This window comes from Octopus sinensis, linkage group LG15 (assembly GCF_006345805.1).
Source record: "Octopus sinensis linkage group LG15, ASM634580v1, whole genome shotgun sequence".
Taxonomy (NCBI): Eukaryota; Metazoa; Mollusca; class Cephalopoda; order Octopoda; family Octopodidae; genus Octopus; species Octopus sinensis.
The window spans coordinates 21,541,131-21,568,427 of record NC_043011.1 but is presented as its reverse complement, the minus strand read 5'-3'; the positions used below and the strand labels follow the sequence as shown (position 1 = coordinate 21,568,427).

Sequence of the window (27,297 nt, the reverse complement as noted above, 5' to 3'; positions counted from 1 at the left end):
AACCCCGCCCCAAAAATCTTATATAGTACCTCCAGGAGTCACATGGACACCAGTTGCGAACCACTGTTGTAGATAGTGGGTATGACAAAAAGCAGGTGTGGTTGTAAGATATTCAGAAGTTGTGATGTGGTGGTTATGCAGAAAAACGGATACAAAGGCAATGCATTTTATTATAAGTATTGAAGCAAGCTTTTGAATATCACAAGTCTTAAGATTGCTACTTACATTTATACCTTTTTCGAAGGTCTCCCTACCCAAGAAAAACTCCATCATTCGAATGACTGCGGCACCCTGAATTGAAAGATTATAAAGCATAATTGATAATAATTAGAAAAATAACGAAACTCGTTGTAGCTGACGAGAAAATCAAAATGTACTCGTAAACACACATACACCTAATCACACACAATATATAATATAATAATAATAATAATAATAATAATAATAATAATAATAATAATAGTAATAATAATAATGATAATAATAATAATAATAATAATAATAATAATATAATAATAATAATAATAATATTAGTAAATGCCCTGATGCACTGGCTCTCATTACTTCTCATCTTAACTGATTGGAAATTTTGTCATGTACATGTTTTGTGTTGGTATAAAAGATGGACTACAGCAAATATTCTGCCCAATACCACATACACACACACACACACACACACATATATATATATATATACATATATATACATATATATATGTATATATATATATATATATATATATATTACTCTTTTACTCTTTTACTCTTTTACTTGTTTCAGTCATTTGACTGCGGTCATGCTGGAGCACCGCCTTTAGTCGAGCAAATCGACCCCAAGACTTATTCTTTGCAAGCCCAGTACTTATTCTATCGGTCTCTTTAGCCGAACCGCTAAGTGACGGGGACGTAAACACACCAGCATCGGTTGTCAAGCAATGCTAGGGGGACAAACACAGACACACAAACACACACATATATGTATATATACATATATACGACGGGCTTCTTTCAGTTTCCGTCTACCAAATCTACTCACAAGTCTTTGGTCGGCCCGAGGCTATAGTAGAAGACACTTGCCCAAGGTGCCACGCAGTGGGACTGAACCCGGAACCATGTGGTGGGTAAACAAGCTACTTACCACACAGCCACTCCTACGCCTATATATACATATATTATATATTATATATATATATATATATATATTATATATATATATATATATACATTTATATATATACATATATATATGTATATACACACATATATATATACATACATATACATACATACATATACGTACATACATACATACATACATACATACATACATACATACATACACACACACATACATACATACATACATACATACATACATACATACATACATACATATATATATATATTTTCCCAGAAGTCATCGGCTTATTGTTCCAGACTGTTACACTGAGAAATTTACGAAATATATGAAAATAAGCCGACCTCTTGATCTTTTACGAGTCATACATAGCCCAGAACTGATGCAGAAGAGAAATCCTTTGTTTTTGGCTTGACCTAGTTTAGTTAGGAATATATAGAAACGCACCAGCAAATAAGTTCTCTCTCTTCTGATCGCTCGAATAGCAATTCTCTCAGTATGTTGGTCAACTCGTGCGACAGCAAATCTATCAGCCTTTCTACGTAGCAAGATTTTATTACTACGTCTCTCTGTAGTAGTGACACTCAGAGATGAATTTACTATCAACACAATGAACTCGAGATCAACAAATTAATTGTACACTGCAACACGAGGAAGCTGTATTTTCTATATTGTAACGACTGACGTAATAATCATATAAATGGTCATCTTGATAAACAATTAATATTGTTCTTCAATCATTTATACAATGCATCGATACACATTGATTTTTATACTTGGTGAAACTTCGACTCTAGAACTACACACCTTCTCTACTAAACGCCGCTAAAATTAGGTCATATACGTGGTCAAGCTTCCGCATTTGCTCTTACATCTCCAACACCACTCTCCTCACAGGCACCCATCATCGACCCTATCATGTCACTGACTCCTTCACCTGCACTTCTAGCAATGTCATCTACTGCATCACCTGCTCTCTCTGCTCTTCTCTATACATCGGTCAAACAGGACGTCACTTGGCTGACCGGTTCACGGAAGACCTCCGAGACATTCGTCTCGGCAACGACACCCCGGTCTCGCACCATTTCCGCCCTACCGGGCACTCTTTACAACACTTGTCTGTGTTCGGATTGTCCTTGCACAGGGGCCATCCGGACTCCCGTCTTCGCCGTAAGCAGGGATTAATCTTCTCTCTTCGCTCCTTTGCACCACATGGGCTCAATTCTCCTCCCCTCTTCATCTAACCTTCCTCCTCTCTCCTCTCTTCCTCTCACACCTACTTCCTCCCACCCATCCTCCCTCTTGCTCTGGCACCTACTTCCTCTCTTCACTCCCACCCACCTTCTCCCTTCCACACTCTCCCTTCATCGTCGCTCCCTCCCTACCCTACACATTCCAACCACCCCATCCTACCCCAACCCATTCCTTAGACCACCACCCTTGCTTCCCCCACTCTCGCCTCTCTACACCCCAACACTACAACACCACACCACACACCACCATATCACACCATACCACATCACACCACCCCGCACACACTAGCACTGACCACTTTCCAGCATCTACACCATCATCCACACACCTACACATGCAGACATGCACACGTCAATGTCACCAGCCCCCTACCACAGGCACATACACGCTCTCACATAAGCACGCACGCGCGCCTTCGTTTTGGGACCACCATTACTTTTTTATCTTCCCTTCTTCCTAACTCTCCTGAGTGACCCCTCTGTCCGGCATTCGCCATGATAGATCGCTAGCCACTAAACATTTTTCTATTTTCTCTCCCTGTTTATTTCTGTGTTCCTTTCTGTCGAAGAGCGTAAGCTCGAAACGTAAAAGACTTTCTCACTTCCCGAGCGTTAAACTAATACATCTGTTTGTTGTTTACACAACCGTCTTCATCTTTTGTTTCTTTTTTTGTAAATTCTCACTATATGTTTATGTGTGTGTGTGCATGCGCGCACGCGTTTGAAACTTGTTCATATTGATTTCTGGTCTGCTTCTCGAATATTTTCTCGTTTCCTCGTGTTTGCGACACAACATTCTGATTGGTATTCTCTCCAGCGTTCTCCATGCGATATTGTCGAACTAGAGTTTATATTTTATCAGCTGGACCAGACGCTCTAACTACTGGTCTAATGCCTCGAAAGAAAACACTGTTATCAATTTGAAGGTAACTTAAGCTTTAGACTTTAATAACTAGTTCCTATAAATATTTTGTGATGAGATGTGTTACTGTTCAGCTTCAGATCATCTCTGATTCATTCGACTTATGATCCAAATTATCTAACTTCTGAATATCACATATTTTAACCGATTTTTGTTTTTTCAGAAACAGTGTACCCCAGATTACATTATCGAATATGTTCGTTTTTAAAATGGTAGATGTATTTTGAGAGAAATTTGATCGATATTTCTAGCATGCTGAGCCATCATTTAGAGCAGTCATGGGCAAACTGCGGTCTGCTTGAATTTCAGAACGGCACGCCTAACGAAAAATTACCTTAAATATTTGGATCTTTTCGGTTTGAACGGCAGTTTTTTCTAGCAGTATCATATGAAATTGTCACCCATAATTATGACCCTAGAATCGATCTATTACATTTCAATCTCTTTTAGGGTTAGGGTTAGTTAGGGTTAGGGTTAGGGGTGGGTGAAGGGTATCTTTCTTTCTTCACAAATGTAAATAAACCCAATCTGTTTCTTAAACGAGGGACATATTCATACGGCTCAGAATGCTTTTTAACTCAATAGACGTCACTGGTTGGTTGAAATTACAGAAATTGAAGAAAAGAAAACAACAAATATCTTACAAACTAAAGAAATTTCTCAATAAAGCCAAGAGAAAAAGATGTTTTATAAACACATTCTTCCAGTATACGAAGCTTGACATTTTTTTAGTTACCTAGAACAGTTACCTTAGAACAGCGGTGGTGCCCCAGCATGGCCGCGGCCTTCGGGCTAAAACATTTTAAAAGATTTTAAGGATTTAGAAATTATGTTAAAAACTGCCGTTCAAACCGAAAAGATCCGCATATTTTTAGGAATGCGGCCCACCTGATGATGAAACATGTTTTATGCGGTCTGCTTCTCGTAAAAGGTTGTTCGTACCTGGTTTAGAGATTCACTGTTGGTTCGTTTAAGATCAATTTATAATGATGCCATGATATCTGTTCGAAATACGTCATTATTAAAATTCAGTGATAAGCTTAGAATTTACTAGTACTTTACGCATGTGTTCTAGATGGTCCTTTTCATAAAAGAAATATCAAGGACAATTGATGTTGGAAGGGAAGGAATATTATGTCTCACCTTTAGATATGATATTATATCAAAGATCTTCATAATTTCGCCTGGATGAGCAACAGGTACATAAATCGGATGTGAACTGGTGGTGTCATCACTACTCAAAGCGGCGTCAACTCCTCGAGAGAATTTAATATCCTGTGGCAAAGAAGAATAAAAAGATAGATTTAAGCAAAACGGCAACATTATTCTCTGAAAATTACAGAAACGTTTGAGAACTGGAGGGTGAAAAGCAGAACATTTGATTACAGTAATCAGACTACCGCAATTAGTCTATTGTACTTAGACCATAGCATTTAGCCTACGTTATTTAGAGTATTGTATTTAGACGACATTATTTAGACTAGAAGAAGGTAGACGTCATTATTTAGACTAGAATAAGCTGAATGCTTTGTGCGTCTGTCAAAATGCTTAGCGGTATTTTTTCCAGCTCTTTTTGTCCTGAAATTCGACCGAAGTCGACTACGTTTTTCATTCTGTCGTGGTCGATAAAATAGGTACCTGTTGAGCACTGGGGTCAATGTAATCGACTTACACCGTCTCCTAAAAAAAAAAAAAAATGAAAAAGAGACAAATTGCTGGCCTTGTGCCAAAATTTGAAACCATATTTAAGGCGGTGAGCTGCCAGAATCGGTACCACGCCAAACAAAATGCTTATCGGCATTTCGTCCGTCCTTACGTTTTGAGTTCAAATTCCGTCGAGGTCAAACTTTGCTTTCATTCTTTCGGGTTTGATAACCTGTGTAATCGACCATCCACTCTTTAAAAATTGCTTGGCCATGTACGAATATTTGAAGTCATTATTTTGACTAGAATATTTAGTTTCCATCCTGTCGGATATGATAGCCATTCTCTCATAAAGAACTACTTTCTGTAATAATGTTGACAATTTTTCCTACATCTTTTATTAAGAAAACATCAACAGATAGTTACTATGGTAACCAATAGAAAATTATTTTCTTTATTTAAGCTTATAATGACAACGATCCTAATGGGAAATAGTTGTATTGACGTGGTTCGTAATTATGGTATCACGTACATGATGTTGATGATAAACTAGTGTACTAACGAAAACGAGATTTATTGTTGATTAACGAAATGTAATTTTGTATATAGCAAAACATCAACTTTATGAGACTCAGAAACTCATGTAGGCGTTTTGAGTTCAAATTCCGTTTAGCTCAAATTTAACTTTCATATCTCATCTTTTGCTTCCTCTTCCAAAATTTGCTTTAATTGTCTCTAAGCCATGTTCACTGGATGATATTGCACCCCCGCTCACTTTTCAATGGTGCATCCTAAGATTTACAGTGAAACACTTATTTCGAAACTCCACTTTAGCATTATTAGAAATTAGTGCCCATAAGGCGGCGAGCTGGCAGAAACGTTAGCACGTCGGGCAAAATGCTTAGCAGTATTTCGTCTGTCGCTACGTCCTAAGTTCAAATTCCGCCGATGTCGACTTTGCCTTTCATCCTTTCGGGGTCGATAAATTAAGTACCAGTTACGCACTGGGGTCAATATAATCGACTTAATCCGTTTGTCTGTCCTTGTTTGTCCCATCTGTGTTTAGCCCCTTGTGTGTAGTAAAGAAATATATTAGAAATTAGTACCCATCCGGAATATTCTAGAGCATCCCTGACGCCAAAGTCTGAGAGTGCTTCAAAATATTCTGCTCTAAGTTTATACATCATTAATTGATAGGGTAAAAAAAAAACACATACGTTTGTTTATTAACAATTTTACTGTGAAAATCAGATATATCCACTCAAAATTTCATTACCATTTCCTGCGGAAAGCAATTTTATACACCAATCTATCTTTTGCCGAGGAATGTCATGTTTGAAAAACTATTTTCTGTGGAGATACGTCAATTTTTTTTTTTGCGGCAACGTGACTTGCAGAAAATACCAATTATATTTTTTGATAGATGTTTAACATCGTTACTGGAATAACCATGAAATTTAATTTCGCAGTGAAAGGGTTACGGCAATGACGTCCTAGTCAAGAACAGAACGCAATGTCTTGTCAAGCTTTAAAATAACCATGAGTTTACTGCGTTGCGCTAAAAAAAGAACTCTCCCTATCCACCGCCACCTGTGCGTGCAAAAGAATTAATTTTCTGCTTTATGTTAAAAGAAATACTGCAGGGAAAACAAGTTTATTACAGTTTGGTACTATGCTATATTTAGGAAATCTGGCTTAAAATATTTTACACCTTAGGATAGCCCAAAATAGAAAGTAGAAAGAATCCACTCATTCAACGACTAACTTTTATATTAATGATATTTAAGCAACCCTTTATATATATATATATATATATATATATATATATATACACATTTATAAATATACGTATGAATTTATATATATATATATATATATATATATATATATATATTATATATATATATATATGTGTGTGTGTGTGTGTGTGTGTGTGTGCATGTATGTATGAATCTAGAGAGAGAGAGAGAGATATATAATGTGAGAGAATGAGAGAAAGAGAGAGAGAGAGAGAGAGATTTGTGTATCATGCTTAATGTAAATACATCGCGAAAAAGTAAATTTATTGAGTAATCTTAATCTAACACTGCTTCTGTTGCATATAACGGACACACACACACACGCGCGCGCACACACACACACACACACACACACACACACACACACACACACAGAGACAAGCATGTAAGTAGCCAAATAACCAAAAGTCGTTTTTCATCAGAAACTAACCTGCAATAAATACATATAAATAAATAAAAGTGCAAATCGGAGTCTATAAATAAAAAATAGTTTTCACATCACATTCAGGCTATGTTCAAATATGACATATAGTGTGTTTCTCAGATTTACTAGTACTACTATGCAATAAACAGTATAACAGAATTTTAACTCTCCCACCGCCAGCAAAGAAATAGAGATCAGAAACTCCACCAGTGGTAACGTTTTATATCTATAAATGGGACTTCTGTAATTTTCACTCACTTGATATGTGTATGTTATTAAGATTTATTTCTAGATTCTTTGCCAATAGAGAAAGAGCGGCTTCTAACGTAGATTCTAAATTATTTCACTGGAATTCCAACATCAAGAGGGTAGTTATGTATGATTGTATATATGTGTGCAAGTGTTTGGAGTCAGTGAATGTGCAGAGATGTTTAATTTCATGTATGTATATTCATACAAATAGTTGTACGTCTAGATAGGTGCATATGTACTTATACACTAAACTATTTTTGAAAGTTATGTATGTATGTATGTATGTATGTATGTATGTATGTATGTATGTATGTATGATAATGTTTATGTATGTATACTGGGCGGTGAACTGGCAGAATCGTTTACACGCCGAACAAAATGTTTAGCGGCACTTCGTCCGTCTTTACGTTCTGAGTTCAAATTCCACCGAGGTCGACTTTGCATTTCATCCTTTCGGGGTCGATGAAATAAAATGAGTGCTGGTGTCGATGTAATCAAACAATGAGAATGAAGTGCTCAATACTGCACTGGTGGATAAAGATCTTAACATTGATTTCATCTTAAGAAAATATCTTAATTTTTTTAAGCCGATCGTTTCCATTTTGGATCACACACACACACACACAGACACACACACACACACAACACACCACACACACACACCACACACACACACACACACACACACACACACAAACACACACACACCGTACATGCATACACGCACACACATTTATGCATAACCTTCCAAGTCAGGACAGAATGCCAGAAAGAGTAGTGTGAAACCAGGTATACTCTACAATCTGCTGTATACTTACTGGTATTGTTTAATGAATACAAATGTGTGTGTGTGTGTGTGTGTGTGATCCAAAATGGAAACGATCGGCTTAAAAAAGTTAAGATATTTTCTTAAGATGAAATCAATGACAGGCGTGGCCGTGTCGTTAAGATGTTTGGTTCCTACCACACGATTTCGGGTTCAGTCCCATTGCCTGGCACGCTGGGTAAGTGTCTTCTACTATAGAGTTCCAGGTCGACCAAAGCTTTGTGATGGATTTGGTAGACTGAAACTGAAGGAACCCCGTTGCGCGCGCGTGTATGCATGCATGCATGCATGCATGTATGTGCATATACACACATCTACATACGCATGCATATATGCACACACACATACGTACACACACACAACACGTTTATGTGTTTAGACACCAGGAAAGAGCTCTAGATACACGAAATAATGTTTCTATGCATTAGAAAACAGTAACAACATTGTCGCTAAGAGTTTCCCGCATTTTAGTCAAGTGATCGGTCTTTTTGCGACCTACAAAACCATTGTTATTGGATAGTGTCTATCGTATAGGGCGGCAAATCAAGGGCAATTACTCAAAGGCAGTTTCTTGAATCCGATTTAAGTAGTGATGTTTAGGCCCCATCTTGAAATTGGGAAAGTATTTTTAAAGGAACTTCTGTAGGTGGCCACGTTAGGACAATATCTCTGTCTTCTCATTAAGAGATATTGCTGGGTGTGTGTGTATGCTTGTGTGTGTGTGTGTATGTGTATAAGTCCCTATATGCACTTGTGTATAAGTCTGTATATGTGTTTGTCTATGTATACATGCATGTGTGTATGTATGTGTGTATGAATGTATGCATATATATTTTTATTTCTTTATTGCCCACAAGGGGATAAACATAGAGGGGACAAACAAGGACAGACAAAGGGATTAAGTCGATTAGATCGACCCCAGTGCATAACTGGCACTTAATTTATCGACCCCCGAAAGGATGAAAGGCAAAGTCGACCTCGGCGGAATTTGTGTGCATATATATATATAACTATATATATATATGCATAGATGTGTGTATATGTGTATGTGTTTGCAAGTAATATGTGCCTGTATGTGTGTACATGTGTATATATATGAGCATGTGTGTATATGTGATTGTATATGCGTATGTATTTGTACATAAGTGTATGGTATGTGCATATATGTGCATGTGTATTTGTGAATGGGGATGATCGTGCGCTCATGCGTGCAGTTCGTGTATTTCTTTTAAAATCAAAATTCGTACCATATTCCATTCCGGGTTGATGAAGTTAATTCCGACAATCTCCATATAAGTGGCGAAACCTTCATTTAGCCACAAATCGTCCCACCATTGAAGGTTACCAAATTACCAAACCACTGAAATAGATAAAGAGACAAAAATGTTACATATACAGACTTATACACAAGTACATATAGGAACTTATACACACAAACACAAACACACACATACACACACACACACACACAAGCATACATACACACACAGCAACACGATCTTTGTCCTTGGGTAGCAACTATCATTTCCTATTTGCTTACTGCTAGAAAGTATGAAAAATGGCTAATGTTAGCTTCAAACATTACTTTTGCTACATTTATTCAAACCCCCAAAGAATCCTTCTCAACACATAGCTATGATGCTTCCCCAATACTCCTGAGATGTATATATTGTCAGCTACTAAAGGACATGCTCAAGTGGTTTAAGGTCAAGCACCTGACATGTAAATTTGTGGTATTAAGCAGAATATTTGCTATAACGATATTTTTGCTTTAGCAACTCAGCGCTAAATCTATCCGAAATGTAATAGAAAATAGACCAGTTTTAAAATATTGATGTCCAAGTCACAAAAGCAAAGTTTGAAGGGAATAGTAGTCATTTCCTTTGATTTCTAGATAGAAGCAAATTGGAAATAACACTTACTGACTGTTACACATTGTAATTGATGGGATTTTTATTATTGATGTAGAAATAAACGCAAAAGTGAGCAAAAATGTTCCATCGATAACCATCCCATTTTCTGTACATCCTGGACTAAATTGTCTGATATACCCTTTAAAAACATAGGTATAATTTGAAGGCAGTGTTGCTGGTATTTCAAGTAGGTCGGGTAACCATATAGAGTACACTTTGTTAATTCAGATCCGTTGTTGTTGCTGTGCCTAGAGCATCTCAGATCCAGCAGAACAATGGTCAAATATGTTCTAGTCCTGATCATACCATTTTCTTTTACCAGACAGCATAATCAGGTCTCTTTACTAATGTGTCCCACAATTTTTAAAGAGCTTCTTTTTCACACGTCTCTTATACATCGTTGATTAAGCATTCTCTGCTCTCCTTTGCAACTCAGAACCACTTCTCTACCATTTTTCCTAAGTCCACAAGTCAGCTTAGTTGGACATTGTAGATCTATTTATAAATACATGACCTTCTACATCTACAGGTAGCATTACACACTGCCTGAAATATTTATACGTTATCGCTGATATTTTGGTTTCTAGCTTAGGGCATAAGGTTTCAAATTACATCGATCTCTAGCACTAAATAAATCTGAGGCTAAATAACATCAATAACATGAACTCTACCAAATATTGTCATAAATCGTTTCAACACTAAATGTCTACAAAAGAATAAAAAAATTTAGAAGTGTGATTTATTTAGACCTGGTTAAAACCAGGTCTAAAATAAATAGTACTGAGCAGATGAGAAAATTTCCTGAAATGGAATGCTTCTTCGTTTCAGGAATCCTTCCTTATTGTTGTTTATGTGTTATATATTCTATGGATGCCTTACCAATGAGTGAAAGAAAACATAGGTTCTTCCAATAAAATGTGAAGGCTTCAGACGAAACCGAATTTACTCCGGATACTGGCAATTTCCAGCACTCTATGTGTTGATGTTATTTTTAGAGAAAATACCTTGTGGTATTTAATGACAACGCTTTATGTTCAGAAATCAAATCCCGCCAAAATCAATCAAAGATTTTTTCCATCCTTCCGAGGTCGTTATAATCGATCAAATAAAAGAGATGACTTGTTTCAAATGTATAGACTTATGCTAACTCTAACAAATTATTAATAATTCTTGAGACATGCGATGAGATACTTTGGAGAGACAATATCTCCTTGTTTTGATGCCTTTCCACTCTGGAACGACGGATGATGACAGCGGAGCCATATCGGTTGTATATCCAAATTTGCCTTCCCGAGAAGTTTATTTCGACATGGAATGGTAGCTTTTTAAGGGTTTGAATGCTGAGATTCAATTTTTTATGTCATCATATTTGATCACGTTCCCCATATTCTGGAATTTCTTACGGGGCAAATATCATAATACTCAGATTTATGAAAAAAATTAAATCGCCCTATTTTATAAGGTACAAATGTATTTGTTTTGCAGAATTCTAGGATTCATTTTGTTCGACTATCGCAGTCTCATAAAATGCCAACGCATTAGTTTACTAGAAACTGTTTAACTGTTTGTAATTAATAGCCATTTTGAAGTGACATGAAACAAAACTTGGAGAGATTGTATCCCAAACAACGTATCTGCTCACACGTTACCCCTTGTCTGTGACATTTTGAGAAAGCATGAAATGATTTTGGTCTCTGCGGATTGCTTTTTCTTTTGCTTCCAAAATTGAAATCCACTCTGAAAGATTATTGATTTACAAAAGTATGATAGAAAAACAAAATCGTTCGCAGATCTGTGCACCATCACTGAAAGTATGTACCAGGTGTTCTAAAACTGGAAAAAAACCCCAACAAAAAACAAAAACGTTGGGAGGTCTGTATCAAAAGTAGAGGGAACTATTTTCAAATTAAATCTACGAGAATGAATTAGAAAGTAATGTTTTTTATTTGCATTACTTTTTGACTTATCTCCGTATATATAAAAGTGTGTCAAGAAGTAATGCAAATTACCTTTTGACCGACCCTCGTAATTGTGTTGCAAATCTATATATATAAAGCTGAAGTTGTCTGTGTGTGGCAGGTTTGGTAGCCTTCAACTAACACTATCTCCTCCGAGACCCTGCGGCACAAGTTGACCAAAATTGAGAGTATGATAGAAGGCAGAAGGCTTGCTCTTCATTCCGTAGAAGGTAAAATTGAAATCGGACCATGTTAAGACCAAAAATTATTTACATAAAAAAGGTGCTTTTTTTTCTATGAAAATCCCTATTTTTTACGATTTTTTTACTGTTGTGTCGCCATTTTTCGGTGTATTTCAACCAGAAAAATGTTCACTTAAAGAGAATAACAAGCTACATAATGCAAAATTTTAACTTTTCAAAAATTACAATTCTAAAGGGTCGAAACAAACCCGAGCAACGCCGGGCGATACTGCTAGTAAAGAGATAAATTTTAAAAATTCGGTTTCTTTTTTAGGCAGACAATGTCGCTACTTCCTTATCATAGGTTTATGCCACCAGTACTAATTACGGCTGCTCAACAACAACAACAACCACATGGTCGCTCTGCTTCCAAGAAATAATAGTCAAATCTTTCTCAACTCACACTCTATGATTTTAAGAACTGGCATGGTTATCGTTGGATTCTCTTTAATAATAATAATGAAATTATTGTATACAGTGCTCAGGTGCACCACAACTTGTCAAAAGTGCGTATAAAGCATATGCAGTAGTGTACAAATGTCTGGAAAGTGAACAGTGTTTGAGTCAGATATGTGCTTGCGTGTGTATGGAGGGGAGAAAATCAGGTGTAGTGTTGGCGAATCTCAGGAAGCATGGAAGTTTTGAAGGATGCAGTGCTCCGACAACTAACAACTGATGCCAGCAGTTTGTTCCATACTTCAGAAACTCTTAGCGTGAAAAAATGTTTCCGAAAGTCCTGAGAGCTGTTCTGTTTTTCTGACTTTGTAAACATATCCACGGGTCACTGGTTTCATGAATCAGGGATCTCTTAGCATTAAAAAACAAAACAAAACAAAACAAAGCGATAACAACAACAATAACATTGAGAAGCACAAATCACCAATCTACGTCGCAGCTTTACAATTTTGATCATCCATTCACATAACATATCTACATAGAATTGTTTAATTTATCTCTGCTCTTGTGACCAGATATCACAGTTTCACAACACTTCGTAACATTTCACACCACCTCAGTACTCATCAATTTTGTTTGGCAGATCTTGCTTACCTGATGAGCTATTTCATGGCATACAATAGTAGTAACTAACTGCGTCTTGTCAAGCGAAGCCGAAGTTTCATCAGTAAGCATCACAGTTTCTTTGTATATAATAAGGCCCCAGTTCTCCATACCGCCAATTAGAAAATCAGGAACTGCAAGCATATCTGGAAAATAAGATGACAATGGTTTCTAATATTGGTTTCAAATTTTGGCACAAGACCAGCAATTTTAGGGAAGGGCGCTAGTCGATTACATCGAGCCTAGTGCTCAACTGGTACTTATTTTATTGACCCCGAAAGGATATAAAAATAAAGCAATGTCGACTTCGATGGAATTTGAACTCAAAACGTAAAGAAGGTCGAAATGCTGATAAGCTAAACACAGAGGACAAACAAGGACAGACAAACGGATTAAGTTGATTACATCGACCCCAGTGCGTAACTGGTACTTAATTTATCGACCCCGAAAGGATGAAAGGCAAAGTCGACGTCGGCGGAATTTGAACTCAGAACGTAACGGCAGACGAAATACGGCTACGCATTTCGCCCGGCGTGCTAACGCTTCTGCCAGCTCACCGCCTTCGGCAGACGAAATACCTATTTCTTTACTGCCCACACGGGGTTACACACAGAGGGGACAAACAAGGACAGACAAACGGATTAAGTCGATTATATCGACCCCAGTGCGTAACTGGTACTTACTTAATCGACCCCGAAAGGATGAAAGGCAAAGTCGACCTCGGCGGAATTTGAACTCAGAACGTAACGGCAGACGAAATACCGCTAAGCATTTCGCCCGGCGTGCTAACGATTCTGCCAGCTTGCCGCCTTTAATAATAATAATAATAATAATAATAATGATAATAATAATAATAATAATAATAATAACGATTCTTCTTCTTCTTCTTCTTCTTCTTCTTCTTCTTCTTCTTCTTCTTCTTCTTCTTCTTCTTCTTCTTCTTCTTCTTCTTAAGTCAGCGAGTGAATTGTAAAACCACTTCAATGGCATTTAATTGGATTTTCCTTTATTGGTAGAATAGCTTCTCCTTTTAATTGCTGCTTGATTCTATTTGTTAATTTACCCCTCCTGATTACGATACTTCAAGATTTCTGTGTTCAGTACTCCAAGATTTCATGCGTTCAAGTGAAATCAGTACCCGTTCCGCTTTCACATGGGTTATAGTAGTCACTGTAAGATCATTTATGAAAAATCCCTAATTGGATGTTGTTGGTTGCCTAAATCTGTTGTTGGCCCTTCCAATTCTTTATCAGCAGCTGTTATAAGGAGATTCATTCTGACGATGAAAAGGATGAGTGAAATTGTGCAACCAGTTACAATTACTTTCTCCAGGTTTTGCCGTCGAGTTGTAAAGTTGACTATTTTAAAGTGCAACTGAATACCGCTAAAGTAGCCGGTGAACATTTCATTGACATGTGGAGGGATATGATAGTAATCAAGGACTATTGTCAAGTCATCTTTGCTTCTTTTGGCCTGAGAATTCCAGTGTATTCGAGGCATCTTGACAAACTTGAAGCCCCACCTTCCTCGACGGAGGTGTTTACGCGTCCATCCCCAGTCAAGTACGAGGTAATTCTTTTGGCCAACAGGGAAAAGATTTTCCCCCTCAACACTCAGGAGTAAGAGGGTTCTGAGTTGATGGTTAATGGCTGAAGAATTTCCTTCCTTTGGTACAAAACACCCTCCCATCTTTTTCCAGAATGATGACTTGATCCTCTTTGCCTATATCTGTTGGGACGGCGTCCGTAATATCCGAAGGAGCAATGGGAATTTCTTATTTACTTTATAATGTGCACGACTTGGTATAGGAAGTGATTCTGATCTGGCTTTCTTCATCACCCTTTTTACTTCATTCCAGGATGGACAACTGGTGTCAAGCTTGTTTCCTGTTAATTCAGCTCTACGGGTGATTGGGATGACATCGAGGACTTGGTTCTTTTGAAGTTGTCGTTGTCGGTCTCTCTCGGAAATGCTTCTACAACTTCTCAGGGGCAGGTCATCATCCCTGATTTGGTCTCATTCAATAGTGTCCGGGTGAAACTAGACGGGTTCTTGATAAACTGTACCTGTTTGGTCTCACTCACTTTCTTCCCCTTTCGGGTGCTTCTTGCCCTTCTAAGTCTGCGCAGATGTTCTTGAAGCTGACTTGTTAAGCACTTGATACCCTTCCTTTCATTGGCAGGAGTTCTCTTATGCTGCTTATTGACAATCTCGATTTCTCCCTTCATTTGATACATCTCTTTTTCTTCTTCCATGTTCTTTCTGGATTTTATTGGTAACTTGTCTGACTTCTGTTCTAAAATGATCTCTTGCTAGATTAAGTGCGATAGCGACAAGGGAATTCACATTTTGCTCAGCAGTACCTGCTAGCGTGTATTCTAATATTTTGTCTAGTTGTCGCCATTACTTGGTTTTATTCATTTGGACTCATTTGATTCCATCTCTCGCTGGGTAGTTTTAGCCCTCTGGGGTGGTATTGGCGTGGTATTGATTCCTCTCGGTGAGCTGGCAGAAACATTAAGTACGCCGGGCGAAATGCTTAGCAGTATTTCGTCTGCCGTTACGTTCTGAGTTCAAATCCCGTCGAGGTCGACTTTGCCTTTCATCTTTTCGGGGTCGATTAAATAAGTACCAGTTACGCACTGGGGTCGATATGATCGACTTAATCCGGTTGTCTGTCCTTGTTTGTCCCCTCTGTGTTTAGCCCCTTGTGGGTAGTAAAGAAATAGGTATTGATTCCTCCCGGAGACATGAAGAGACACAGGTGCTGCTTGACGTCCAGTTCTGTGGGGTTCTTCCTGTCTGGGGTTATCCTGTGCCTCACCAGGTGCTACCTACCACAATGCACTGCACCTGTGGCTCCTCTTTTCCACAGTCTGACCTGAAGCCCTTTTCGTGTCCTTACAATATATGTATGCAATGGGCCTCCGCACAGTTTACGCTCACAAAAATTTACTCAAAGATCATTGATTAATCAAGGGATTTAGTTGAAGACACTTTCCCAGGGTGTGATGCAATGGAACTGAACCTGAAACCTCATGGCTGGGAAGTGAATTTCTTAACCACACACACACACACACACACACACACACACACCACACATATATATATAATAAATAAATGCGCCCTTTTAAAGCCTAGCCAAGCTCATGGGCTCGATTTCCCGGTTTCAGTGGCGTATGTGTTCCTCAGCTGGACGCCAGTCCATCGCAGCGTTACTAATTTTTCCCAGCTGAGTGGACTGGAGCAACGTGAAATGAAATGTTTTGCTCAAGAACACAACACACACACACACACACACACACACACCACACACACACACAACACACACACACAACACACACACACACAACACACACCACACACACACACAGAGTAATGTGAGATAATGTGATACGTGTTAACTTAAGATTCGTACAAATCCATCCGGCAGCTGGTCAGAGATTTAGGTACAGCGTGGATTGCAAAATCGAATAATAAATATCTAATTCAATTTTTCTTACCTAGCTTTGGCAATGGAAACGGTATCTGAAAGTATTTTTCAAAGAACTGTATAATTTTCACACCAACTTCAAGAGCATATTCTGCTTGCTTAATGGCATTTCTCCGTGCCCATACGCTGAACTGAAATTTGAAAAATGAGAGGAAATTAAATTCATAATAGCGTAGGTGCAGAGGTTTAAAATTTATCGAGACTGGGTTAGCCGATTAAATAAACTCCATTACTTGACAAATATTTCATTTTATCGGCCCAAAATGAATGAAAAGTAAAGTTGAGCGTTGAGCGGGATTTGAACTTAGAAAGTAAAGGACCATATTTAAAAACGGCAAGGTAGTTTGTCTGATGCTCGGCCAATCCCCTATTCTAGTAATAATTTTTAACAGAGGTACAATGCTAGAAATTTGGAGTGCAAGGAACTGTCGATTATACTAACTCAGTACTTGACTAGTACTTTAGTTTATTGACCTTGAAGGGATAAAAGTAAAGTTCACTTCAGTGGAATTTGAACACAGAACGTAAAGTACAGCAACCTTAACGATTATGTTAATTCCACACCCTTATATAATAATTGCTTCTAATTTAAGCACAAGCCCAGCAATACTGAGCGTTTAGGGTTACTCAATAAGCTTCAACCTAGTACATGAATAGGGCTTTATTTGATGGCCCTCGAATGAACGAAAGAAAAAAGTAATCTCAGCGGGATTTGAAATCTGAACGTAAAGAAACAGAGGAAATATCGAAAAACATTTTGCCCAGCACTCTAAAGATTCTACCCTTTATTGTTGTTGTTGTTTGTTCCTTCTGGAGCCATGCCTGGCTCATAGGGTCGGTTTCCCGGTTTCCTTGGCGTATAGGATTCCCCACCTGGACGGGACGCCGGTCCATCGCAGGTGAGCTGCAAGATGCAGGAGGAAAGAGTGAAAGTTGTGTCGAAAGAGTCAGCAGAAGTTCGCCATTACCTTCTGCCGGAGCCGCGTGGAGCTTAGGTGTTTCGCTCATAAACACACACACATCGTCCGGTCTGAGATTCAAACCCGCGATCCCACGACCGCGAGTTCGTTGCTCTAACCATTAGGCCATGTGCCTCTACTCTACCCTTTATAATGGTTTTAAGTTTTGGTACAACCAGCTACTATTAGGTGCAGGGTGAGTCAATTATACCGACTCCAGTGCTCAACTGATACTTATTTTATCGATCTCGATAGGATGTAAGGCAAAGTTGAGCTTGGCGGCATTTGAGCTCGGAATGTAAAAACGTAAGAAATGCTGTCAAGCATTTTGTTTGCCTTGCTAACGATTCTGCTCTTAGCCGTTCTTTCTGCAATAAGAACAAGGCCTGAAATTTTTGGGAGAGGGCAAGCCGATTACACTGACCCGATTGCTCAACTGGCACTTAGTTATTGACCCTGAAAGAATGAAAAGCAAAATCGACCTCTGTGGAATTTGATCTTAGAACATAGACGGACGAAATATCTATTTCTTTACTACCCACAAGGGGCTAAACACAGAGAGGACAAACAAGGACAGACAAACGGATTAAGTCAATTATATCGACCCCAGTGTGCGTAACTGGTACTTAATTTATCGACCCCGAAAGGATGAAAGGCAAAGTCGACCTCGGCGGAATTTGAACTCAGAATGTAGCAGCAGACGAAATACCTATTTCTTTACTACCCACAAGGGGCTAAACACACAGAGAGGACAAACAAGGACACACAAACAGATTAAGTCGATTACATCAACCCCAGTGCGTAACTGGTACTTAATTTATCGACCCCGAAATGATGAAAGGCAAAGTCGACCCCGGCGGAATTTGAACTCAGAACGTAGCGGCATTTTGTCTGGTATGCTAATGATTCTGGCAGCTCAGCGCCTTTTGCCTTTAATAATTCTTTCTACTGTAGGCACAAGGCCTGGACTTTGTGGGGAGGGTGTCAGTCGATTATACCGACCCCAGTGCTCAATTGGTACTTATTTTATTTCCCCCGAAAGGATGAACGGCAAAGTCAACTTTGGCGGAATTTGAACTCAGAACGTAAAGACAGACGAAAGGCTGCTAAGCATTTTATCCGCCGTGTTAGTGATTCTTCCCGCTCGCTGTCTTCTGCTTTCCATGATAATAATATCTATTTCTCATTTAGGAACTAGCACTGGAATCAGAAGTGAAATATTCCCAATCAATTCTTTTTCTGTTAGACGTCATATTTTTATCCAGTATACTCAATCACACATTGACAAATACTTTAGAAATAATGAACTCGACAGTTTACAACACAAACAAGCGAAAGAAAACGTTAGGAACGAGTTTTAGAGTCGCATTAAAGTAATACCAAAGACAGAGCTAAATGCAGAAAAAGCAATAATAAATAATGGCAACTCATATTCACTCTCTCACTCTTCCAGTAATGAGTAATATTGGAAATATTTTCAACTGGAAGCCAAGTGAATTCATTTGTACAGACAGGAAAACAAGACAAATAATGACTGTGTTTTGAAAACACCATTTAAACGCCGGTACAGAAAGATTATACACGGTGTTCATAAATTATGCTTACGATAAAGATTGAACTTCGTTTAGATGTGTTGCGCGGAACCAACGGAACCTACGTGGAAGTGTTCAGATGTTTCTAATAAAACTTTATTTGTTTGTCCATGTTTCCCAATAAACTCTGCTAAGTTATTCTTATTTTTATTTTATTTTTCTGAAATTTTCAAATTATTCTTTTAATATTTTACTTGTTTCAGTTTGCAGCCATATTAGAGCACCGTCTTGAAGGTTTTTTTATTAGTTGAACAAATCGACTCCAGGACTTATTTTTTAAGCCTAGTACTTATTCTATCGGTCTCTTTTGCCGAACTGCTATGTTACAATGATGCAAACACAACAGAACCGGTTATCAAGCGATGATGGGGGAAGGGGTACAAACACAAGACACAAACACAAAGACACATATGTAAATATACACATACATACGCACACATCTATCTATCTATCTATCTATCTATCTATCTATCTATCTATCTATCTATCCGATTGGCTTCTTTCAGTTTCGTTTGCCAAATCCACTCACAAGGCTTTGGTCGGCTCGAGGCTATAGTGGAACACACCTGCTCAAGATGCAGTGGGACTGAACCTGGAACCATTTGGTTGGGAAGCAAGCTTCTTACCGCACAGCCACGTCTGCATCTAGGTAACCCTGTATTTTTTATGAGTTCATGGAAATAGGAGCTTCCTTCAACAAGAAAATCACTATGTAATAACCACAGTAGAATGAGCAAAATATTATGTAGAGAATAAAAGGAAACTAATAAACAAAACAAAACAAAACGAACAAACAGCAGTTTTCTGTCTTCAAGGAAGCTAGCATATGTAAAATAAAGAATGAAGGTAGTTGATCAAATTTCAGTGGATTATGTAAGTTTAATTATATTCAGAAAAAATATTCGTTATTAAGTTTGTTCGTTTAGAGAATCGTTTGTATATTGGCACTCCTCTGAATATTAAAAAAAATAACCCAGTCGGATGGTATATTCAAAGCTCACCAAGAAAAATGACACCTATAGCAATTCGAATGAAATGGCAATATACCCGCGAAAGAAATTTAGGAACTTTCCAAATATCTTCATCCAGTGCACCGCAGTCATTAGTGTTGTTGACAGTTTTTTTTATAAGATTTAGGGGCTAATAGTATCTGCAGGAGACGCAACTCATTTGCAGTTGCATGGACCGGAACAGCATGAAATGAAGCGATTTGGCCAACGAATTAAATCTACAATTTTATGATTGTGAGTCCGACAGCCTAACCACTAGGCTTACGTGTCTTTGCATCCAAATGTAAAGCGATTTAAAACAGATTGCTGGGATTCAAAACAGATGCAATCTTTAAAACTGATAATCGTCTAGAAATTGATTTAGAAAGATGCAGACAAAAAAACAATCAAAAGCCAATGACTTACACATACAGAGTATACACAAAATAGCACTGTTAGGCACTGCATGCATATTACGAGGACTACATTAAATAGAATGGAAGAAAACGGAAAAAAAAACAGCAAAGCACTGCATCTGCCTAAGGCATTCAGAGCTGTACACGGTGATGCAGTGAAAACATGCAATGAAAACCAAATAAATCAATAACATATCTAATCTGTTCTTTGAAACGTTCTTTGATTCATATCTAAAACACGCTATTATTTAATATTACTTGAATTTATGTAATCTGCAATTCGTTAACTCGTTTAACTCATAAATCTGATATAATTTATGTCAGTCTGACACAAGGTCAAATTTCCTTTGATCTTCCTATCTGCGTGAATCAACAAGTGCCAAATATGGTTATTTTGTTACTTTTTGAGACCTGTCACAGCGTATGGCTGTACCGTCGCTTTTCTGTAGGTATTTCAAAATAGCGGCATAATTTCCAGTATATTACAATTCTAACTCTGTAATCCGTATATTGACGCGCTTGGTGCCATTTATGATTTAATTGGAATTAATTCTTTTATGAAGTGAGGAGTACATACAGGGTTAGTATTTGTACAAGGTTTAGCACTCGTACTGAGTTAACACATGGACTTAATGCCAATTTCATCAGTATGAACCTGGTGAAAATCAAATTTCCAAACTAGACAAGTCATCAGCGGATTGCAGATAATTTGCTCAGACATTTTCATGTCCTCTTGTCACTACTCAGGCTTGTGTTCTACTGAACTGGAAAGATTGATGAATGTAGCCCACAAGTATGGCTTGTGTGGCAGAGACACATCGGACTGTTCAGCCACAGACAATACTGTTCCTGTGGGGCAGACAACTAGGACCTTCAACCAAGGTCATTGATGACAGACGGAGGCCATAGACACAATTATCAGAACAGAAGGAAGAGTTTGCTAAGAGACACAACGAAACGTTTGAGGTGCATTTCTATTCCCATACTATGAGCTGGTAGTGGTTAAATGGCTGAACAGGAAACGTATTTCATTACCTTGATTTATAACTGGTACATGTTTTATCGAGTTTAGGATAAAAAAAAAGGAACCACTAAATTGATCACACAGAATAATTACTTAGAACAGTGAGTTTTCAGTTAGAATCGTAAACGACTGCAAAAACGTTATTTACCGTTGAATTTATATTGACATAATGTTTCGGGAAAATACATAGGAGTGCGTGGAAAGAAAAAAACAAGATCGTGTGGCTTTCATGCCTATCTAAAAAGCGATAGCAAAACAAGGGAAACGAAAATAGTTACAACTGAGAGCGGAAGTCGGTTCATGGTCTCAGCTTGCCGATGCATAAATATACTACTTTTCGGTTGCTTCATCCAACAATACCTATTTCTTTACCTATCCACAAGACGCTAAACACAGAGAGGACAAACAAGGACAGACAAACGGATTAGGTCGATTATATCGACCCCAGTACGTAACTGGTGCTTATTTAATCGATCTCGAAAGGATGAAAGGCAAAGTTGACCTCGGCGGAATTTGAACTCAGAACGTAACGGCAGACGAAATACGGCTACGCATTTCGCCCGGCGTGCTAACGATTCTGCCAGCTCGCCTCCTTTTCATCCAACAATACTTAACCATCTTAGGTTTGCTGTAGCAGCTGTTCTTCACTGATGAAGTATAATGATACCAAAACATCCCTGAATTGTTACCATACTACTAAAAATCAGAATCACTCTCCTCCACTGCATTCGATTTTTAATTTTAATTAATTTAGATAACAAGATTGTCTTCTTTGCATTTCTTGATCAAAATTAATAATCAAGCTTATGATTTTTTTCATTACGGATGTAATTTTAATTGATTAAATTCTCATACCCCATTACATTCGATATGTTAGGGCCAACGTTATTGCCTCTATTGTTTGCTTGCGGAGTAATACTGTACAGGGTGGTCCGAAAGTCTTGTTAACCCACCCCTACATATTGTTTATTATTGTCATTATTAGTATTATTTTTTTGTTTTAGCACTCTCCCACATGAAATGATTTGGGGTGCCATATCGAGTAAGCATCTGATAGGACCCTATTTCTTCGAGTGCACCGTTAACCAGCGATCTTACTTGGACATGTTAAAGGAGTGGTTTGTTACACAGCTCCAGAGAGGTTGAATGTTGACCTGAATGATTGTTGGCTTCAACAGGATGGTGTCCCACCCCATTATGCTATCACTGTCCGGGAATACCTAAATGAAGATTTTCGGGATAGGGCGAGGATTGCAACAACTTCCAGCATCTGTCGATTAGTCTCCTAGAAGTCCAGACCTCAATTGAAGGACGCCGTTCAGAGAGCCTTTGCAACAGTCACCAAAACACAGCTTCGGAAAATAGCATACAGGATATGGCGCCGCATCATTTTGTACCACGAAAATAATGGTGTTCATACAGACCTTCTCGATGTGGAGGCACATGGCCTAGTGGTTAGAGCAGCGAACTCACGGTCGAAGGATCGCGGGTTCGAATCTCAGATCGGGTGATGTGTGTGTTTATGAGCGAAACACAGAAGGTAAAGGCGAACTTCTGCTGACTCTTTCGCCACAACTTTCTCTCATTCTTTCCTCCTGCATCTTGCTGCTCACCTGCGACGGACCGGCGTCCTGTCAAGGTGGGGAACCTATACGCCAAGGAAACCGGGAAACCGGCCCTTACGAGCCAGGCATAGCTCGAGAAGGAACCAAAAAAAAAAAAAAGACCTTCTCGATGTGTGACAACGACAATGAAAGTGAATAAACTAAATTCAGTTCGTGCTTTAGATTATTGCATTACTTGTTTTTCTATTGTTCTCATTAATTTTTGATAGGGGGTAACTTGACTTTCGGACCACTCTGTACAATAATTAAAACAATAGCTAGGCTAACCCACTACCTCTATTATTATACATTTTCTGATAAGCTTAAATAGGCTTTGGTGCTGTTGGAAGCTTCCTTTTTGAATAAGAATCAGTGTACATTAAAATATAAGGACATTGCTTCTCTTAGGCCTTAAGGTATATATTAGTATGTAGTTATGGCACAGAATTATCGCTCCAAAGATAACAAGTCTAAATTCATTGGTGGGTATTGTATTCATGGCCTTAGGTAACGTGTATTATTGCTCGTATTACTTCAGTGAAATTACTGAAAAATAGAAATCATCGCTATTTTATTTCTAAAGGATTAAGATTAAAAAATCATTCAACTGGAAAATTATCTGTATTAACAGTTTTGACAGATTGAATATGGGAAGTTGAAAAAGACGTGTTAGTTATCGGCTGTTAAGAAAATATCGGGGAGAAAGAAATTGAATAAAGAAAGCATAACGCTTACAGTGATATTGCCAGCCTGTTTTGTTATGTTGCTGAAGTCACTCACGACGAACGCTAACAAATATGTTGACATCTCAGGAGTTGTGTCAAAGTAGTCAGCTACATAACCGTTTTCTCTACAAAAAAAAAAAAAACACACACAGAAAAAAAAAAGAAGTAATAAATAAAACAAAATAAGAGAAATTAAAAAAAAAAATATTAAAATATCTGAAATTTATTTCGATCTCAAAAAAAAAAAGAAAAAAAAAAAAAAAAACCATCAGAAGATAAAAAAAACAAAAGGACAATAAAAATGAAAAAAGTTAAAAAAAAAAAAAAAAACGAAAACAAAATGGAAGTTTAAATTTAGCGAAGTAAAACTGATTCCAGATGGAATCACAAACTGGAATTAATATACGTTACAACCACAATGGGAGAAGGTAGTTTAATGCAGCGTTTCTCATGGGGGGACGAGGAAGATGTGTTTCTCTGCGGGTTGCTGTGGGGACAGAAAAAGGGGGCGGACAAATTGCTATATTATAAGAAAATTATGATAGTGGAATATATATATATAAAAAAAATCACTAATTTTTTGGGGGAACGGGGCCTTGCGCTTGGCTGTTTGCGAGCCACTGGCTTAATATAAACATGGAGTTATTTGCAAAGACATAAAGCTATGTATTTAGAGAGAGAGAGAGAGAGAGAGAGAGAGAGAGAGAGAGAGAGAGAGAGAGAGAGAGAGAGAGAGAGAGATGGATAGATAGATAGACAGGAGGAGGAGAAAGAGAGAGAGGATGGGTGGTGGTGGAATATAGGCGTTTTATCAACCCCGGGGGAGGATAAAATGTTAGCAAGAACGACCCTGTAAAGATTTGAGCTGAAAACGTTACTAAATAGCTCAAGAAATTTTGTTCGACGCTCCACCGATTCTGCTTTCCTTCACTGCCCTCATACCGTACAATCTTTTATTAGTCTCTGTCATTGAACTGCACTCATCGCTTTGATGAGTTTTGAGAACTGAGGATCGATTCTGTCAACCTCCGCCCCGCATTCTTATTTTTAAGTCTACTTATCAGAAAGATCTCTTATTTGTCGTGTCAAGTTATGGATTATAGGCACAAATATCGGTTTTTTCAGAGGGGTGTCAATATAATGACAGACACATACAAACACACACTCAAACCCATCTCTGTCTGTCTGTCTGTCTGTCTGTCTCTCTCTCTCTCTCTCTCTCCCCCCCTCTCTCTCTCCATAAATATATATATATATAATATATATATATATATATATATGTGTATATATGAATTTTTTGCGTAATGAGATAAAAAAAAAGCCAAGGCTGTATAGATATTAGAGCATTTATAGATAGAAGGTCTTACAGCTGTTTCTAGAATATTAATTAATAATAATATCCCTTCATCGGAGACGGCGTGAGAGGAAAAGTTAAGTCATAGTTAGTTAGCTATATATGTATATATTATATATATATATATATATATATATATATATATATATATATATATATATATATATATATATATATATATATATATATAGCTATATATATATATATATAGATATATACCTACGTAAAACAAGTAATAAAATGTGTGTATATATATATATAATATATATATATAAATATACCTACGTAAAACAAGTAATAAAGTGTGTGTGTATATGTGTGTGTGTATTTGTATGTGCGTGTATATATGCGCGCGTAGCGTTAAACGGATGGAAAGCAAAACACTTCGCTGGATAGAATGTTTGTCAATCAGGAAATTTTTTGTACTGAACTCACCACTGCATCCCTCATCAAGCATCAATCATAAAACCGAGTTATTCATCAAATTTACAATACTGGTTTATATACAGCAGTGAATTATATATTATCCTCTAAGTACTTACTTAAATATTAGGTAACAGTCTCAGATCAACTTTATTTTTCATTCTTTCGAGGTCGATAAATAGAGTATCACTGGACAGGTAAAAGCAAAGTTACCTTTTCGAGTCATACTGATTCGTAAGAGCTGGCTTCCATGGTGCATATATTCCCTACCTGGACAAGATGCCGGTCCGTCGCAGGATTACTCATTTTTACCAGCTGATGAACTGGAACAATGTGAAATAAAGTGTCTTGCTCAAGAGCACAGCGCGTCGCCGCTCTAGGAATCGAAGCCACAATCTTACGATAATGAGTCCATCACCCTGACCACTAAGCCACGTGTCTCCACCAGTGCACGGTGGTGGTTTGGCGGAAACCTTAGAGCGTTGGACGTGATGTCTTTCTATATTTCTTCCCGATCTTTGCTATTTAAGTTCAACTTCCGCTTAGGCCTATATGGATGGTGGACCGGTTTAGCACCATCACCCTTGGCACTTTGGATGCGTGTAGCAGAGTTCACTCTATTGCAAAACATCCAAACTATGTCTTCGGTTTGAAGATATTTCCTTTTCTCCCTCCTACCTCTTTCCTCCCATCTCGTCTGAATGGAAGCCCTGTAAAAGATCATGGTCTCTGTTTTCTCCTCCTGATTTACAAAAAATAAAGAAAAAGTCAGTCGATCGTTGAGAATTAAGTAAACTGACCCCGTATGAATATAATGCAGTGCCTGTGGAAAATACTTAGGAATTGTAAAAAAATGCGATCGAAGATGGAAAAATAGGTAATGGATATATACAGATATTTCAGTTCTTAGCGGTATTCACCGATATATTTAGCTATTTAAGCAATGAGTTCGCTGATGGTCAATGGATGGGATCTGGTGCTGAAGAAGAAGCAACTCGTGAAATATGCACATACCCCATTACCTATTTTGCCAACTTAGGAATTGCTGGTTTCTCAGGTGATTATCTGAAACTGTATTCACGCAGTCGTACGCTATTTGGTTTAAATCTAAGGACTTATGATACAAATATATTACAAATAGAATCAGAGCATGAACTCAGGTACAAGTCTAAAAACCGTCGAAGATTGTAGGGTATTGATGCTTTTCTAAATGTCGTTTATTGGAGTGAGAGTGAAATGAACTGGCTTCAAGTAGAAAAGGAATTGGATGGTAGACTCATTTTATCGA

The 27,297-nt window shown here is 37.9% G+C and overlaps 1 protein-coding gene across 1 annotated transcript in view; it reads right to left on the bottom strand.

Moving 5' to 3' along the window:
- Positions 1–27,297, bottom strand: part of LOC115219967 (aminopeptidase N-like) — a 208,417-nt gene that overhangs the window by 34,648 nt on the left and 146,472 nt on the right. Inside the window, 7 exon segments of the mRNA XM_029790270.2 lie at positions 226–291; positions 4,457–4,588; positions 9,506–9,597; positions 9,600–9,618; positions 13,422–13,576; positions 16,934–17,054; positions 24,243–24,357. Coding sequence (XP_029646130.2) covers positions 226–291; positions 4,457–4,588; positions 9,506–9,597; positions 9,600–9,618; positions 13,422–13,576; positions 16,934–17,054; positions 24,243–24,357 — 700 coding nt within the window.